At 37.1% G+C, this 19,819-nt stretch overlaps 2 protein-coding genes across 4 annotated transcripts; both read right to left on the reverse strand.

The window, feature by feature from the left end:
- Window positions 1–3,218: 3,218 nt before the first annotated feature.
- LOC103334897 (expansin-like A2) lies at window positions 3,219–4,954 on the reverse strand. The gene is made up of 4 exons (XM_008237886.3): window positions 4,645–4,954; window positions 4,414–4,523; window positions 4,160–4,338; window positions 3,219–3,834 (listed from the first exon to the last, which is right to left on the reverse strand). The coding sequence occupies exons 1-4, from the start codon at window positions 4,757–4,759 to the stop codon at window positions 3,456–3,458; spliced, it is 783 nt and encodes a 260-aa protein (XP_008236108.2). The 5' UTR covers window positions 4,760–4,954; the 3' UTR covers window positions 3,219–3,455.
- A 2,122-nt stretch (window positions 4,955–7,076) lies between these two features.
- On the reverse strand, window positions 7,077–13,511 carry EMB1030 (Alanyl-tRNA synthetase, class IIc). 3 transcript variants are annotated; one of them, XM_008237885.3, is made up of 13 exons: window positions 13,328–13,511; window positions 12,346–12,456; window positions 12,050–12,258; window positions 11,781–11,959; window positions 11,291–11,369; window positions 10,732–10,866; window positions 10,469–10,618; window positions 10,185–10,295; window positions 9,174–10,091; window positions 8,752–9,024; window positions 8,367–8,576; window positions 8,022–8,179; window positions 7,077–7,637 (listed from the first exon to the last, which is right to left on the reverse strand). In XM_008237885.3, exons 1-13 carry the CDS (start codon window positions 13,461–13,463, stop codon window positions 7,301–7,303), a joined length of 3,006 nt encoding a protein of 1,001 aa, XP_008236107.3. In that variant the 5' UTR covers window positions 13,464–13,511; the 3' UTR covers window positions 7,077–7,300. The 3 variants fall into 3 exon arrangements, with proteins under 3 accessions (XP_008236107.3, XP_088910592.1, XP_016650938.2); XM_089054466.1 differs by lacking the exon at window positions 13,328–13,511 and having other exon boundaries at window positions 12,050–12,247; window positions 12,346–12,452; XM_016795452.2 differs by lacking the exons at window positions 12,346–12,456; window positions 13,328–13,511 and having other exon boundaries at window positions 11,781–11,972; window positions 12,050–12,191.
- Between the last annotated feature and the right edge of the window lie 6,308 nt (window positions 13,512–19,819).

Genomic DNA, 19,819 nt, shown 5'->3' on the forward strand with positions numbered 1-19,819 from the left:
TTCTAGCGCAGGTTATTGTGCAATGTGCGGCGCCCAATTCAAATCCATCAAATCAGTACTGCCTGTCAAGGAATGTCTGATAATCTAAATCCATATGGGTAACTTCATTCCAACTCCTTCTCATTTTGCACACGTTAGATAAAAATAAGTTGTTTATCAAAAATATAAACATAGTTTTTTATACATAAGTAAGTGACTTTCAATCGTTTGATGCATTGTGAGTAAGATTCATCTATTGATGCAAGACGATATTTATCTTACAATCGTTTAATGCATATTGAATAAGTTTCATCTGTTGATGTAAAGCAATAGAATTTCATAGTCGTTTAATGCATACTGTTGATGCAAGATGATTTAATTTTACAGTTCGTCTCACATGGGTGGGCAATTTTTGAAACTGTTTTCCCTATATACCTACAAAGCTAAAAGTGAGAAAAACAGAGAAACTGCATATCAAACTAGAAATGCTACATGCACCAATATTCAAAGTTCAAAACTGAGTTTTATATTCAAAGTGAGTAGGGCCTTCCAGTGTTCTATGGTTGGATTGGAGTCTTATTCATGAGTTTGGTCCCATGAAACAGTTGAAGTTAACATTCAATTTCAACAATTTGCTGTTTGCTCCAGTCAAATTCCCTCTCTTTTTTGGACACGAACCAACTATTCTCTGTATGTTTCTGATGTTCCTAGAAGATGGGCTTTAGTGAATGAGACAGAGGGATGGGTTTGAATGATGGTGTGTGGAGTGGTCTTTACAGTTTACGTACCCAACTTTTCCAACTAGGAACATCAACTTGAAAAGATAGCTAGCTTTTGCACCAAAGTATACATCCCAAACCAACCCTTTTATTGCCATGAACATTACAAATTTGTAATCTACAAATGGAGCCATTTGGACATAATATATATGCTCAAACGATTCAATTAACACATATAAAAAACTCGGAGGAAGGATTCTCGCATGAAAAACAATGATTTTTACGTTCATTATAGCAAGAGTTCGACATATATATGAGAGACGTTTAAGACTTTGATTTGACTATTAAGATCAATATAGTACTAGCTTATGAAAGTTGATAAAGGAGAAAATGACCCGTAGAATTAGGAGGAATTAGCATGTTGACTATGGTCAATCCCTATCTGGTTCAAAGATGCCCATATAAATACTGATTAATTTGGCTACCTACCTCTGCTTAAACATAAAAGATAAATGAATAATATTAATACCAATCAATTGACCTTCCTTACCTAACTTTAACTTTAAGCCTATCCATCGATTTAGAACTGTCTCATTACACACAGTTTTCAATTTCACGTCTCTTTCAATTTCGCCTCTGACTTTCGTAGGCATGTGTGAGTGCTACATATATAATATCAAAGTATATTCTTTATGTTTTGTTCCTCGTATAATAATAATAATAATAATAATAATAATAATAATAATAATAATAATAATATGCCACTTGGCAAGCTTATGAAATTTGGGCTCAACTGTGAAGGCATTGCCCATAAGGAGGCCCAACTATAAAAAGCATGCCCTGAAAAAGGCCCAACTCTAAGTACGACATGATGAAGTTGTCTAATTCCCCCTCCAATGTAACTGAGGATTGTGACTGTATATTGTGACTATCGAAAGTCTGACATTTGTATCTTGCTTATGGTTTTCTTCTACCTTGATTTGGGATATTGGTGTAAACTAAATTCAATTATTTTAATAAGGTTTAAATAGATTTTTGGTCACTGTGCTTGTACCTAAAATCTATTTTAGTCCCCGAGTTTTCAATTTCAACAGATCTGTCACAGAAGCAACTTTTGTCGGTTTTTGAATATGTAATTTCTTTTAATTAGGTAAATTTAAAGATATATAAGAATATGAGAAATTGAAAAGACAACAAACAAAGAGAGAGGTGGGTAGAGTGGGGAGAGAAAAAAGGAATGTGTCCAGAGTAGGGATTTTCTCCTTCCATATAATTACTTACGTGGAATATTCTTTTTTGATTTATAGTTAAGTAAATTTGACTTTCACTATTTTTCTTTTGTTATATTAAATTCAGGTGTTCTGATATTTTTGTTAAGCAAAGGGTATTTTAAGGGTTTTCGAAAGTTTCACTGCCTTCAGTTCCTCATTGTTGTCCTTCTCTTTAGCTTTTCCAACTTCCGCGTTGCGAATTTGTCTAATTTAATTTTCCATCTCTTGTGGATGGACAAAGACCGAAGATTTTGGGAAAATTTTAATTTGGGAATTCTTTAGTTTCTACCATTGTTTTTCATTCTATTTTCTGGTTAATAAGAGAGAAATCTGTATGCATATCAAGTGGAATATTGTTGAGCAGTTGATATTAGTTGGTTGATGATTCAATGGTGTATTGGTATGTATGTACTTAAGAACTCAATGATGTTTGGAGGGCCAGATAGAACCTGTTTTGTTTGTTTATTTTTTTTTTCTTTCCACAAAACTGATTTTGTTTAAGTGAAAATAATTTAAACTAATCTTATATGGATTTTTAAATCAATTTTTTCTTCACCCTTAGATTTAATCTGTAGGTGACTGCATCTTAGACCTTGATGACCAAGAGAACAATACAAAAATGAAAAACTAAGGTGAGAGATTGCTCAACAATGGCACTTCGGAACTGGGCAGATTCATACTTCTCCTGACTCGGTAGCACACTATATCGCTTCGTTTTGGGAGCAGCCTCCTGATTTTATTCAGAAGGTTTTGCTTTACGAACTTGTGTAACCTTTGTCTTCTTCAATGTTATCGCTAATTTTCAAAAAAAAAAAAAAAAAGAGGTGAGAGATTGGCATCGGGGAAGATAGGTCAGCCACCACCCCAACCTTCAAACCACATTTATTTCTCTTCCCATAATTTTATTTTGTGTTTGCTATTTAATATATATATATATATATATATATTTTCCTTGTGTTGGAGATTTTGGTTTGGGTGCCTGTGAATCTCAAGTGGTGACTAGGTATGGGAAAATTATTCACAGGCACTAATCAATGAATTTGAATGAAATTGATCAACTATAAAGAGATGATACATGGACCGTGAGACTCAGGGAAGTGAGGTCCACAGCCAATCCCATGCATGATGTACCGGGAAGTTTATCAAGATTTTGCATCTTTTTTTGTTTCCTTTCACAATTAAAAATCTTTGCATCTTTTGTTGGTCAAACTCTTCGTATATTAAAAGCAATTGGGGTGTGGGTTGGCAATGAACAGAAGGTCCCAATAATCTTTAAAAAAGGCCCAAATATAAGTAACACGAAATTTACATGTTACATATTACATTACACGAGTTGAAAAGTAACAAAATTTGACAAATAAATCTCTAAACACATAAAATACGCCTAAACTCCTAACACTAATGTTACAAACGAATTGATTTTAGTGTATGCTGAACTATATTATGTGTATTCAGAGAAGCAGGGACAAAACATCCAACTTTAAGCTCATTTCCAGATCTCATCATCACAGGTAGAGCAACCCTCTTTTGCAATGTCACTGATTTGAACTTTTGTGTCATATATCATCCCAGGTTTCCAGTTAGCAGGGAGCACATTCTGTGCCCAAACCGTCTTCCCATCGTACCCGGCCGTCACTAAGAACCGGAACTGTAGGCCCCCTGCCGGAACCCTACTCGTGTCCCAGATTGCCCCATTGTTTCGAGTCAGGAAACCCCAATTTGAAGAACCAACCTGAGCAACATCAATGGCTACTATTTCTGTCTGACCACCTTGATACAGAATTTTGATTGCTAAGTAATGTGGCTTTTGGCTCGATTCTTCCACACGCAAGGCTAGATTTTGGTTTTTGTACTCACATGGTACCCTGTCACATACAAAATGAATATATATATATCAGAACAGAAATAGTGTAGTTTTATTTTCTTTTTGGGTACATTTTTTACCGTTACTAGCATTAATGTGATTGGGTTTTTTTGTCTGTAGGACCTAATATTTAAATGTTGGTCCACAACACAAATGATATATTTTTTTAATATCGTCGGTGCAAATGCAACAAAAGCTTTATGAATTTCTGGAAGATAAAAAAAACCAATTTAATATACATTTAAATTCTAATTTTGGCGTGTGAAATTTGATTAATTTTTTTTTTTATAATGAAGTTTCTAATTAAAACTTTTGCATATGCTTACCTCTTATATTCCACATCGACAATGCCGTGTCTCAAAATGTCTTGGCCCAAACCCTTTTGAGCCATGGCCATGAAAGCTCTGCTGCTGAGAACAAAATCTGTCTGATTACTTTTATTGAGATCAGTCAAAGTAACTCTGGTCCCTTGTTTTGTGCAAAGAGTTGTGTTCTTGCATCTTATCTGCAAGCAAAACCAAATCAATACAATGTATGGCATAAGAATTTCAGCCAACAAATAAAGAAGAAAATAAAGTACCTGGAAGCATGCACCACAGCCAGCTCCATCTTTGTAGAGGGAAGGCACACCAGCTGCAAGGTGTCCTCCACCAAGTCCCAAGGCCAAGGAACCATACCCACAAGCCCCAGCTGCATAAAATCCAAAAAACAAAATTAACCCACTAATTTATTCACAAAATCATCAACTGGGTTTTAATCCAACAGAGAAATTAAATCAAGGGTAAGGAGATTAAGAAGCTGGTGATCTTACATGAAAGTGCAGAGGCTGTGGAGAAATAGGCTGCCTTGGATTGGTGCCTACAGCGGTCACAAGCAGAGGCAGAGGAGATGAGAAGGAAGAAGAGGAAGCAAAGAAACAATGCCATTTTGGAGTTTAGATTTTGCTTATCAGAATTGATTGCAGAAAGTTATAGTAAAAGGAAGGGAAAGCCGTGGGCTATATATACAGAGTTCAAAAGATTGGAGAAAAGGGTGGGTGGACTGTGGACTATGGAGGACAGGTCAGCATGTGCTGAAAATAAAAAACTTTGGACTTATTTTTTATTTAGTATGGGTTTGGTTGTGTTTGCTGTAAGTGATTATGTGGGATATTGGGATATTGTGGGCAAGCTATAATAACAAGAAGGAAAGAGACAGGCAATTGCTGAAATGCAGGGCAAAGAAAAGTGGAAGATTATGGGTTTTGTCTGTCACCGACTCTTTTTGAGGTTTGTTTTTTAAGGCTCCGTGTAAACATGAGACTGGTGCTGCCTATGCACTTATGTGTCAATTCTGCAGGCTACACATTGTGGAACCCTATCGTTGGTGAGGGGACAAACTTTTTGCACTTTGAGGCCAAGTCTCATAATTTTTTAGAATTGGGAAGAAGAGGATATATGGTATAAAATACTAATTAAATTCAAATGTGTGTGTATAATATATAATTTTCTTGTATTTGGTCAACAGGCTCCAGTCTAAAGAAAATAATTTTGACTGGTAGATTAATGATCTTAGATTCGAATCTTCATAATACATTAACAATGTGTGAGAAAACTCTCTTTCCCATTATTTCACATATATTTATATAAAATTTCTTGCATAACAGAAAACTTTTATGGGTTCTTCTTTAATAACATTTTGTGGTCTCTTTTTGGATGGGTTTAGAATAAAATGAATAAGATGCAACAAGAAGATGATGCAATTAAGAAAAGCAAGCTTGGCATTTTCCATGATCTTAGAGATGCTGTCGTGTGTGCATGAATGGCCCTAACTAATAAGAAACAAAAAGGAAATTTTATCTGAAAATTTAAATTAAAAAAAAAGGGAAAATGGAAAGAGAAGAACAAAAAGGAATAGGGAAACAGGGAAATATACGTGTGAGAAGATGATAAGTTTGGTGACTACGATGATTGCTGCTTTATGAGTGTGAGTGGAAAGATAAGAACAAATGAAGGTCGACGCAACGCAACTCCCACTTGTCAAGCAAGAAATGAATATATGACCAAACGCATCACAGCTAAGGTTAATTGAATTATATAATATACAGCAAGGCAATTTTGGGGGGACCTTTCTTCTTTGTTGATCCCTTGATTAAATGGTGATAGAAACTGAGAATCACATTATGCATTGATGAGTCTTAGATGTGATACTAAGTTTTAGAAAAATTAAATTCTATGATATCGTTACACAATTACGTCGGTGACATATTATCATAATATGAGTGAATTAGTTATACTAACGGTATGATAATATAGGGTTAAGTTTCAATTTCCGACCACTTTGATTAATAACCATAAATTAATCCTAGGACAAAAATAAAAAAAGAAAAGAAAAAGAAGAACGATGTGTTCTTTTCTTGAATTCCTTTCTCCGCGTAATGCTTTATTTTTTCCTTAGTCAAAAAGCTTGACAGCATTGAAAACCATCCTTTTCAAGAAACAGCTGCATTTTGCATCATCATTTATCATTATTTCATCACCACAACTCTGCAACGATGGACTCTCACTGTCCACCACCATCAATTGAAAGCTCTTGTGTTCCAGCTGTGGTGCTCTAATTTACCAAAAGAACAAAAAGAAAATGATGCTTCTAATTTTCTTGTAATTTTTTTGGCACAACTTTGCAAAATCATAAACCATGAGAAGAAAATCAAGCAAAGTTGCGGATTGATTGGGGGATCTTTATTTGCTCCATGTGGAGTAATTCGCTGAAGAAGTCATCAAATGCAAATCAGATGGTTGCAAGAAATTGAACTAAAACAATATGCGATTTAGGTTCCAGTTACATATAATTAGATGGTTGTCCGTTAGACCTCTTGCCAAATCTCAAACAAATCCAAAAATAATGAAAATGAAGTCATGTGTCCTGTATGATAATGCAGCATTAATAACTTCGTGCACAACTTGTTTTAATTACATGATCTGAAAAACCTTCTTGGTCCATGCAAATGTTCATATCCTGCACGAGACAATCAACCATGATATTGGATGATTGGGAACAGAATTAGAATTTGAAAGTGGAGGGTTTATATAGGAAAAACAAACATTTGGATGACCGTTATCTTTTATTAACGGAAATGGGGAAGTGGAAAGACTTCTTTTCAGATGTACCACTAGACTAAGAGTTGGCGTTTGGATGTCCTGGTTATTTTTGTTCATTACTGATGAAATAAAAAGTATATAATTAAACGGGTGCTTAGCTAAGTGAACAAAATGAGACTCAAATCTTTTTATTTCCTAAGCAAATGTGTAACTTATAATTGGAATTGAATAGCTTGATCTAATGACTTCTTTCCTATACAAGCTCTACAATATTTAATTCTTCCCCTTTCCATACCAATTAGATGTATTGTTTATCAATTCAAAACAAGGATCATTGCCCCCTTCTCTGTGATCTTGCAAGTCAACATGAGAAACTCTTCACAGGTATCACTTTGCCTTTTCAGAGAGGACTGAGATGATCTCGGACCGAGCTTTTTCAAGTGCATTGGACAAATTCTCAGGCTTCCTCCCTCCTGCCTGAGCAAAGTTGGGTCTTCCGCCCCCTCCACCACCGCACAACTTAGCTATAGGTCCTATGAACTTCCCTGCTTGTATTCCCAATTGAACAACCCCTGGGGTGAATGCAGCAACCAAACTTACCTTGTCAGCACCTGGACAAGAGCCCAGAATTACAGCTGCTGGATCTTCTAGTGTCTCTATCAGATATTCGGCTGCTTTTTTTAGTGAATCAGCATCAGTATCTTCCATGGATTCAACTAGTACCCTGTGATATGAAATTTTTCCCAAAAAGAGCAACAACCAAAATTAATTAAAAAAAAATTCAGAAAAAAAAAAGGTATGTTCAGTATTAAGAGCAAGAACATATAAGCAAATAATACAAGGCACTATTACATGTTGGTGCAAAACCAAATAGGTTAAAATATAAGATAATGATCGTGTAAAAATAGAACTCAGTTAATACTTTCTCAGAGTCATGAGATTGCTTGGGCTATAATGCAGACTTCAGTACATAAATTATGAGTTTCTTATCATTTATAGGTAGGTGATTCAGATAAGGACTAGTTAAACTCCCTGAGAAAGATGGTGCTTATTTGATAAATGGCGACATAGTTACAATGCCCAAGTAAACATGTTGGCAGATTTGTACCTAAATTTTTCTGAAGTTCCCACAGAAATCACTTTGGTTGCCATTATTGATGCTTTGTAAACTGCTGCTTTTTCACGCAAGGTAGAAGCTTCATTTCTCGTTATCCGTAACTCCTCTAAGAGATTTTCTACTCTGGTTGTTACTTCTTCAGCTTTCACCTTCACAAAGGCAACATTACACAATAAAAATCCTAGTTCCATTCATTCAAACAGCATTTGAAAATTGAAAAAGAAAAGGGAATGGGAAATGAAAAAGAGAGAACAAAAACAAAAACCTGTAAACACAAGCCACAGTGGAAACTAAATTAAATAAGTAGCAGATGCGAAAGAGTAAAAGAAAACATACTTTGAGGGTGGAACATAGCTGTTTCATATGATAATCTCTGGCATTGACATATTCAATAAAGGCATCACCTGCCACAGCTTCTATACGCCTGATTCCAGATGCAATACCCTGTTCTGAAATTATTTTGAAGCCACGTATTTCAGAAGTATTGCTCACATGGGTCCCACCACAAAGTTCCATGGATACGCCAGGAACCTCTACAACCCGTACCTACAGCAGGTCATAATTAAGTGAAAAACTCCCCAACCAATTTAATGTTCGAGTGTGTTAAAGTAAACAAATTGCTTTTGGGATCAATAGAAGGTTTGTAGCAGATTTAGTATTTGAGAAAAAGTATTAACATATAGAAGTTACAACAATGGTCAGAATCCAAAGACATGCATACCTCTTCACCATATTTTTCTCCAAACATTGCTATAGCCCCTGCTCCTTTGGCATCAGCAAGAGGCATCACTTTAGTTTGAAGTGGTGTTGCATCTCCAACCCATTTATTAACTAGCCTTTCAATTTCTGCAAGCTCATCGTCAATAAGTGGTCGATGGAAGTTGAAATCAAATCTTAGACGCTCAAAAGCCACCAACGAACCAGCTTGTGATGTTTCCTGACCTATAACTTTCTTAAGTGCAGATTGCAGCAAGTGAGTAGCAGTATGATGAACCTGCAGAGTTTGACAAAATACATTCTAATTGATTAGTGAATAACGTGTAATAGATACATATATTTGACTTTTCTAGTTGCAATTAAATCAGCTTGTGAGCATGAATAAATAGATATCAGAATCTATAGATAGCTTCTATATGTCTGTACCTTAGCCCGCTGCCTTAGTTTTGCATCCACTGCTGCTTCCACTTCTCTGCCAACTTCTAGAACTCCCTCTCTGATTGTACCCTTATGAACAAATATGTTACCCATAGATTTTTGGACGTCTATTATCTCCATAACAGCCTTATGTTGGTTTTCACCTTGTGGGACATATAAAAATCCATGATCTCCAATTTGACCACCTGATTCTGCATAAAATGGAGTCCTGTTCAGCAATACTTCTACTTTACTTCCTTCAGAAACCTGTAGAACAGGGTTCCCATTCACTATAAGACTTTCCACTATGGCCGTTGCTGAAAGGGTTTCATATCCGAGAAATTTGGTGTCTGGAACATCTTTTGTAAGTTCTGCACTAGTTCCCATGGCAAGTTTAACAGCACTGTGTGCAGCCTGGGATTGACGCCTTTGGTTTTCCATTTCAATATCAAAACCAGTCATATCTATACTTACACCACGCTCTTCAGCCACCTCTGCTGTTATTTCGATAGGAAACCCATATGTATCATACAAAAGAAATGCATCTTTTCCTGACAAGCGGGGTACCGTCCCACTTGCTTTTGCACTTAATAATGCCTCAACTAGCATTTGGTCAAGATATTTTTCCCCTCTCTCCAATGTCTGCACAAATTTAAGTTCTTCCCTTTTCAACTCCTCAAGAATACGAGGTGTTCTATCTTTTACATCCGGATTTATGTGGGTGCTCAACTCTATTACTTTCCCTGCAATGACAGGTAAAAATGCTCCTTCAAGGTTCCCCTGACCGTCCCCCTTTATACCCAGCATCCTACCAGTACGAACAGCCCTTCTAATGAGCCGTCGAACGACATACCCTCTCCCAATATTTGATGGAACAACACCATCCGATATGAGATATACAATTGCACGCAAGTGATCTCCAATAATCTGAAATAGAAAAACTTACATGAACAATCCTACCAATGTGTTGGTTGAACTACAAATTTAACAGAAATTGAAGTCTCTTAAAGAAGGGCATACTTTGAGGTTCAATTTTGAATGATCATCAGCTAGGCCGTATGGTACTTTTGCCAATTCTGAGGTCTTTTCCATAATTGGATAGATCAAGTCAGTTTCATAGTTGTTTGAAACCTGCAAGAAAAACATTACTTAATTAATAATTATTGAACAAACTCATATGATACTTGTGTTGCAATCAATGCATGCTGTGGTTAACAAGCTCCGTAAGCTTACTTGTGGAAGTACTAATTTTGTATAGAAATTTAAATTCATTATCTTGTAAAACTGGCAAATGAAATTGATACCTTCTGAAGGATGCGAGCCATACGCTCCAGGCCAAGCCCAGTATCTATATTCTTCTGTTTCAAGGGTTCAAGCGAACCATCATCTTTCTTGTTGAATTCCATAAAAACTAAATTGTAAAACTCTATAAACCTGGTATCATCATTGAGATCCTGAAAATTAAATTAATCCAAAATGTGAAAGAAGGAAAAAGCATTGCTGTAAAGTCGTTCAGAATTTAAACCTTCTCCCCTCTTAAAGAAAATTTTGAAAACCATATACATACAGTATCAGAATATCCCCTCTCAGGATGGAAATCATAATAAATCTCAGAGCATGGACCGCAAGGACCAGTAACTCCACTAGTCCAAAAGTTGTCATCTTCACCCATTCTCTTTATACGCTCAACAGCAACACCCATCTGAAGCAAAAGCCATGATATGTTACATTCCATTCTTACATACTTAACATCAGTTATAGAACTAGAGATACACTTGAACAGTTAGTAGAGGAGAAAAAACATAAAGTCTCATATGATATCTGTGATTGGGATGCTAAGAGCATATTGCAAAGACACAGAAGGATGTCCTTCTCATAAGACGTGACAGGATATAGGCATAAAGGTTTAAAAAAACACATGTGAAAAGACCCACCAGAAAAAATGAAATGTTCAAAATCACAAGGAGATTTATCACATCATGTTGGGGGAAAAAGCAGTTTAAGATACATGCGTAATGTACATGGAAGTATAGCTAATAAAGAGAAAATGGATGAGCAGAAAACACCTAACAAGATAAATGTACGTAAACTAAAAGCAATTATTAGTGACCTCATTTTTAGCCAACCTCATCATGCCAGATTTCAAAAGCTTCATTATCATCTTCAAAGACACTAATCCATAATCTGTCAGCTGGTAACCCAAATCTGAATGAAAAAACAGGTGTGCAGATGTTATGTTTTCATGAATAGCAAGAGTATAAATTAATAAAAAAGTAACTGATACTAAGATGGATAAATGAATAAAAATATGAAAAAACCAAAAAGGAAAGTTACAGTTTCATAAAAGACTGCGCTTTTCTTATAGAGAATTTCCTAAGGTTCAAATAAGAAAGATCATTTCCTTAAGAAGGGGTTCAGATAAGATTCTTTGGAGCTTTCGTATGCAAACAGCAGCATGGATGCCATATCTATAAAGTGAATTAGGTGAATCATGGTTAACTACCATTCTTAGAATGATTGTTTTAATGAGAACAGCGATCATGCTTCAAGCAATAACCAGAACTTATAAATTCACATTAACGAATGATTGATAAAAAAACATAAACTCTTGCATACTCTACAGTTGAAAGCTCCCATGCCCATCGGATTGCTTCTTTCTTGAAGTAATCTCCAAAACTGAAATTTCCAAGCATCTCAAAGAATGTATGATGTCGACTTGTTCGGCCCACATTCTCCACATCATTTGTACGTATGCATCTTTGTGCAGTTGTAGCACGGGGTACTTGTCTGGGAACCTAAACAGGATCACTGAGTACCATTGGGAAATCTAGAGATTCTCTTTAACTGTATCGTCATGACAGGTTTCTAAAAAGTCTGTGTCATACCTGACCAAGGAATATGGGCTTAAATTGGAGCATGCCTGCAATTGTCAGTAGAACTGTGGGATCATCTGGTACAAGAGAAGCACTTGGAAGAACTTTGTGACCACGGGAAGCATAAAAATCGATAAACCGACGGCGTATGGAATCCCCGCTCACAGGGAGATCCTTGGACTTACCCTCCATTAATTCATCAACTGTAGACTGTACAGATGCTGAAAAGCAATGCAGTAAAAACAATATCCTATGAAGATAAAACAATAAACTCTTAAACCAAAATTGATACAATCAGCCACAGCTACCTGATGTACTTCTAGTGGTAAACTGCATACTCCGAATTTGTTTTACAACACAGTGCCTGCAGGGAAACATATTGGCAGACAAGAGGGCCACAGTTGCTGTGGTAACAAAATCTGAAAAAAATTCCCAAGAAAATCGATATTCAGAAACTAGTGCAGGAACAAAGTATATGGGAATAATTTTCAGATGTATATTCTTCTCCAATATGGAGGTATTTATAGTACATACTGGTAAACCCTGAAAATGGTTAAAATAGGAAAGTAATTTCCTAAGTACAAAATAGGGTAAATCAAATTGGCATCATGCAATAATAAGAAATCAACTTAGTGAAATCTAGCGCCACTATTATGTGAACTTAGTGAGAACTCTTATTATTGATGAACAAGAATTGTTTTCCTTTTACAACTTTCAGGCATATTATAGGCTCCATATGAATTATAGGCATATTATAGGCTCCGGAAAAGGTAACATATTGACACTCAAATCCTTATGTAGAAAAGGAGTTGGGTTGTATAGCATCCGAAACGAATGTCGCAAGTCCGGATATCTGATAAAAGCTAATTTGGGACCACAGAAAACCCTAGAATGATTAGGGGATTTTGTACGACACCAAACAGCAGAATCCAATAGGAAGATTTCAAAAACAAAGTTTATACAAAACTTAAGTGTGTGCAAACGAAATTTTACATCAAATAATAAATAGATTTTGGTGATATACAGAAAATTTGAGGTTGAATATGAAAAGACAAACTTGGACCCAGAAAAATGGGAGAAAAAAAAGAAGATGAAAAAAAAACTCCATTGTAAAAGAGCTAATAGAAAGTTACACAGACCAAGCTACAAGTAAGGAATTCAAAATTGGCGTCAAGAGTCAATTGGGTTTTCTTCTAACAACCAAATAGCAGCTAATAGCTCAGTAATTGCTCTGCAAAGCTATGAGTTGGAAGCAAAAGAGTAAAGCAGTAGAGTTGGAGAAGAAAGTACCAGTGGACAGGGCCAATTTGCGATTTGGGTAGATGAGGAAAGTCGACTTGGGCAATAAGCTTGAGGTGGGAAGTGGAACAATAGCTTTCCCTCCATGGCTACTAAATAAAGACTGTGCAAGCTTCAAGCTTTCCATGGCTGTCCCTGCAAATGTCTTTGCGCTCTGAATTTCAAATGGGCGTTTATATACGTTGGAGAGAAGAGAGAGGATAAGCCTTTCCTAGAGGTCCACGTATTAAGAGAGTTTATTGACATTTTCTGTGTCTTCTATTTTTTCAAGGCCCTAAACAGATAAAAAGTCCTCCAATGGTAATGTGGGCTTGAGGAAGCCAAAATTCAGTGACCAAGATCCAAACACGCTCAACCATTTTCAAGTAAACGTATCTTTTTCATCAAGCGAAAAATAAGCGTAGTTTTACTTTTTCTCATGTTCGAATCCTTATGACATCTTAATAGTGTAACTAAATAATACGTGTATTATTTGACTGAATACGGGACCATGCAGTCACCGAGTCAAGCTTTTTAAAAATAATAATAAATCATTTAATCATTTCAATAAAATCATACATAGCCGAAATACAACACCAAAAGTCACCTCAAGTATCAAATAAACTTTTGCTGAATTAATTACGATAATCCCATCATTGCAATTAGCTTTTCCAACTCAAAGAACACATACATATATAGTGAACAAACTCTATCAAAAGCTGAGGCAAGTCCTTCTCAATAAAGGAAAAGCCGCTTAACTATGAATTATATCAATTTCATAGCATACCAATTGATATAAATTTTAGTTGGTGCTTTAACCAAACCCTAATGTCACCGAAACCGTCTCTCAAATGAAAAATGCCTCCTAATTAACTAGGGAAGAATTAACTAAATAAATAAAAATATTCTTAATTTCCTTATCAATGGCATGTTTCTATTTACTTGTAAATAAGAAATTAAGTTTGAAGCCATGATAAGAATTGCTAGGAAAGAAGCAGTGTTGATGATTGGCAGTGTGTGTATTTTACCAATATCGGTTGTGGAAGCTCATCATAAGTTATAACCCTCTTTATTTCTCTCCACACCCTCACCGAATTTTCCCTTCATTTGCTTCTAATTCTAGTGAAGATATTAAAAGTAGAACTGCTATTACAACATTCATGAAAGTTGGCAGTGAAATTCTCCACATGGTAAAGAAAAAGATGGGATCCGGTAACTCAAGAAATCGAGTTGGATTAAGTAAAAGTCCATCGTCAGATGTTCCGGTCAGAAAAGAGTATTCATCATTATCTTATATTCCTAACATTGGAAAAGGAAAGAGTAAGATATCAAATGACACAGATCATATAACTGTATCATATGGCTTCCACTTGATAATGGGAGAACACTAGCATCCTATGGAAGACTATGTTGTTGCAGAGACTAGGAAGATTGGTGAGCAAGAGATAGGATTATTTGCCATATTTGACGGATATGAGGGCTATAAATTCCTGCATACTTGCAATCTCATCTATTTAATAATATCACGACAGGGCCTGATTTCTTCTTCAGCATGACAAGTGCAGTGATTGGAACCGATACCTTCATTCTAGAGCAATCAAATTCAAACCATGGTTTTAAGGATTTATCATCAACTGCAGTTACAGCAATAGTAGTGAACCGCCATGGCCAGCGGAAGTTGGTAGTAGCTAATGTTGGGAACTCTCGGGCCGTTATCTGTTGCAAGAATGGCATGGTTAAACAATTATCTGTTGATCATAGCTTGAACAATAGAATAGAAAGACAATCATTAGAGAAGAGAAGTGATAGTAAGACAACATAGGGCATTTGGTGCCAAGATGTTCAAAAAATATATAACTTCATAACCTTATTTGGTGGTGGAGCACATGACTCATATAATCCAAGTGTAACACATGGCTCCCACTTGGTAAAGGGAGACCTCGGGCATTTTATGGAAGACTATGTCGTCAGTACGAGGTAGAACTATTTGCAATTTTTGATGGCCACCAGGGTCATGAAATTCCTGCATACCTGAAGTCTCATCTTTTTAACAACATCATAACAGAGCCTGATTTCTTGGTAGACATAACAAGTGCAGTTTGGGGAGGATATCTGCCCGGCAGGCTCCTCAGTTAATGTACAAGGCCTCACAATTGTATATGGTATTCCACTTTCCCGTACTAAATCCTCCCCTTGCTCCAAAACTTATCAATGTACAAAATCGAAAGAGCTAAATCCGACCCAGAAAAAGAAAAAGAACAGAAAAGAGCTAAGAAGTGGTATTTTGATACACTGATTATATATAAAAATACCAAACAGCTTGCACTGAATTAGTATGAAACATTCAACTTGAATGTCAGTATAAAATCCAATTCCTTGTTTAAGCGAACAGCAGGAGGTTGTTTACTTAGATCAAGTCCAGGCCTGTCAGGTCGGGTAACTCCTGCAGAACCTAAGTGTACGAACCTACACGGAACACAAGCAAAGAGATTCTTTAAAGACCAAAACAGAAAGTGCACCTGGCAGATCAATTATGTTTAGTCATAAGAAGATAATCCAACAAAATGAAAAGAATGTGAAACCTGGGAGTAATAGGACTCTTTTAGATATGCTCGTATGCTTGATAATGGGAGCTTAAATGCCTGTTCCACAAAAGTAGGATTCAGTTTCCCATCAAATTCAAACTTGCTAAACATGAGCTGCCATAATTTTGAATCCCATCAGTAAACATAGAAGAAAATGAAGTGAAAGAATAGACTAAAAGAAAGTGGCTGCAGAAATGTGCCTGCAATGACACAATATTGCTGGAGTCAAAAGGTGGTGCATATGATACAGTTCTTGCTCGAAATATCGGCTTCAAAGAAGAATCGCTAGGCAGTAGGTTTAAAGAACAAAAGAAAAGAACCAGACCCACCCTAGAACCCAGATCCGCCTAGCGCCGCCTAGACCCGCCTAGCGCCTCCCAGACCCGCCTAGACCTGCCTAGCGCCTCCCAGACAAGCCTGGCGCCGCCTAGACCCGCCTAGACTCGCCTAGGGCCACTTAGCGCCGCCTAGACCAGCCTAGAGACACCTAGCACCGCCCAGACGAGCCTAGCGCCTCCCAGACCTGCCTAGCGCCGCCCAGACCTGCCCAGCGCCGCCCAGACCTGCCCACGCCGCCTAGGCCGATTTTTCGTAATGCAGAGTATGGATTGGAAGGAATGGTTTCAACAAGAGGGGATGTATACAGTTTTGGAATTGTAGTGATGGAAACATTCACAAGAAGGAAGCCAACATATGACATGTTTGTTGGGGAAATGAATTTAAAGTAATGGAATGCAAACTCACTATTACCAGATGCAATGATAGATGAAGTTGTGGATGCCAATTTGCTTGGGATTGGGATAGAGCAGGAAGATGATGATCATGTGAGGTAGAAGAATTGCATATAAGCCATTATTGGATTAGCTCTTGCTTGCTGTGCAAAATCACCAAAACTGAGCAGTTGAAGCTTTTTGCAAAGAACAGTACGTATGAGTATGACCCAAAAACGGAAATAAGAAACCTTTTGCAAAGAACACGGCTTTTCTTTGTTTTTGGGAAGTAAAGAAGACGGCTTTCCAAGTTGGGTTTGGTTCCTTTGAAAGTCCGTTTAAAGAAGGAAGAGAGTTTCATCACTCCAGTCTCATCCAATTATTCAATTTTACTGTCACACCAGATGGGTCTTTTTTTATTATTTATAAATAGTATAGCCGGGCGGCTATAAAATAGTATAGCCGCGCGGCTTTACTACACGGCTATACGTGGGTTTTTTTCCTTAACAGGTCGGGTTTTTTATTTATTTAATTTTTAAAAAATAGAATAGCCGAACGGCTATACTCTTTGTATATAATGTAAAACAGTATTCAAGCAATTTCAGTTACAATTGGCAGGCATTCTAGCCTAGTTTATGAATCAAAGCCTTACCAGAGTGACTGAGAAACACTAACATTTTGGAGGCATTAGCAACAAGAAATGCTATTCTTGTTTGGTTCCCAAGAAAATGAAAGATCATGACTGACCTGAGTACTGGAAAGTACAAAACTTGAGGTTGAATTTCCTTTGAAGCCAAACAGAAAAACCCAAAACTGAGCAGTTCAAGCTTTTTACAAAGAAGAGTATGTATGAGTATGACCCAAAAAAGGAAATAAGAAACCTTTTGCAAAGAAGAGTATGTTCGATGCTTTGCACTTTCAAAGAAGGACTCATATGTTATGTCTGCTTCAGGGGTAAAATATCCCTTTTCTATATGATGACATTTAAGGTAGGTTGTTTCCTCTGAACATTTCTCTCATTCGACATATCTAGCGTACTGGTTGATTAATTTAAGATAAGATACTGAATATGCATCGTCTATGAAACTTTTGAAGTGCCATGCATAAGACAATCTAAAAAGACAGTGGTGCTTCTGTACCATCCTTCAAAATGCTTACTCCACCATCTACTTTGCACACACCTACTGAAAATTAGGGAAAAAAAAAAAAGAATCAGATTTTTCAATCTACCCACCAATTAATATTTCTTCCATCCAAATTTACAATGTTCGGGTTGATGAGGTCTCTGTTCACTGAACTTAAATTTGTCAGTTTGTGATGATATCTGGAATATGGCGATTGCTTACAATCTGGCTGCTCCTCTCACAGGTTAAAACCAAGCTAAAAGGTCATCAAAAAAGCATAACAGGCCTTGCCTTTTCTCATGTTCTTAATGTGCTCGTATCGTCGAGCTCTGATTCCCAGGTATGAATGTGCGAGTCCATATCTGTGCATGTCACTGTGCCTTTAGGCTATAAGCAATGAATAAGTGACTAACAGAATTAACTTATCACAAATAGCCAAGCCAAAACGGATCAATGTAGTATTCAGATAGTTTATAGTTCAACTTCATAGGAAAGGAAACTGATTCCCTGTGGTTGCATTCGACGATTCACATTGAAATCATTTCATTTATCCGTAAGTGGAGAATGCTTTTCTAAAATGCATTTCTCTAGAATTGTGGTTTACTTAGTCACTAAGGTGTTGCTTGCCTCAGACCTTTACAAAAAGCTGTTGGTTTTGGACTCTTGCTTTTAACCAATATAGTCTTTCTGTTTCTGTCCTTGAACTTCATGTGCAAGAGAAGCTTCAATAGTTTGACTAGGTGTTGGTACTAATCACATATTTATAAATTTCCTATGTGATTGTAGAAATGTGATGGTGGAGACGAGGATGATGGTGGTAAGACTGCTACTATAGGTGATTAGCCCAAGCAATGAGCACAAAAGGCTGGTGGTGGTGGTGAGCAAGTTAAAGTTCTGAAAATATTTTGTGAAGGTTTTGGTGGTGATCTGTTGTGGTTTTATAGGTTCAAACCTCAGTTTTTCTATTTCTTTAACTTTGATTAATAATTTACTTTAAGAACACTACTTTTAACTGTTTCTTTATTGTCCGCCACTTTGATTTACCACTTTTCATTCCAATATGAATCTCGCGCACTAATTGGGTCAAATTACTCTTGGTTTAAATTGAACTTGTATTCTTAATGCCGGAATACTTGCTCTATTGGTTGTGAGCCTTGATTGCCATGGCTAATGTCTAGCTAGTCATAGTCCAATTTCCTGTAAGCTTCTAAAATCTGCCTGTAGTGTACAGAAAGTGCTTGCTCTATGAACCCTTCTTAGTTTTATAAGCCGCAGCATTGGAATTTCCTTCTTGATTTGATATAAAACTGTGACATTGATCTCCATCTTTACTTTTATGCCGAGGCGAGCTGCAAACTGTGTGCGCTGCGCTACCATAGAAATGGTTACAAGCCATGATTCTGCCAATGTCTTTAACTTAACATTCAATGCCAAACACATGTTATGTATGTATATTTTTAAAATCATTAGAAAACATTATACAAGCTATTCATACCTAGAAAAGAAAATAATATTATACAGCTGAATTGAAAAAAAAAAAAAAATCAAACCTCTATACATCATCAGGAGGTTTGGACCACATCGTGATCAAGGCTATAGCCTGCAAATGAGTTTATAAGCATCTCAGAATCTGCAAAAGCTTTTAGCTTCCAAAAATAGTAAAATACAGCCACAGCACACAATTAAGGGACATAAGTTGGGCTGTGACCTCAAATGTCTTGCTCGAAATATCGGCTTCAACGAAGAAAATGGCACACGTACCTGGAAAAAATGCGACAGACCCACCCTAGCACCCAGACCCTAAACCCTAAAGAACCAGACCCACCCTGGTACCCAGAGCCGCCTAGATCCGCCTAGATCCGCCTAGCGCCGCCTAGATCCGCCTAGACCCGCCTAGCGCCGCCTAGATCCGCCTAGACCCGCCTAGACCCTCCTAGCGCCCCTAGACCCGCCTAGCGACACCTAGTGCCGCCCAGACCCGCCTAGCTCCGCCCAAACACGCCTAGTGCTGCCTAGACCCGCCTAGGGCAGCCTAGAGACGCCTAGCGCCGCCTAGACCTACCAGCGCCGCCCAGCCCCCGCCTA

This window comes from Prunus mume, linkage group LG6 (genome assembly GCF_029339155.1).
Source record: "Prunus mume cultivar Tortuosa linkage group LG6, ASM2933915v1, whole genome shotgun sequence".
Classification (NCBI taxonomy): Eukaryota; Viridiplantae; Streptophyta; class Magnoliopsida; order Rosales; family Rosaceae; genus Prunus; species Prunus mume.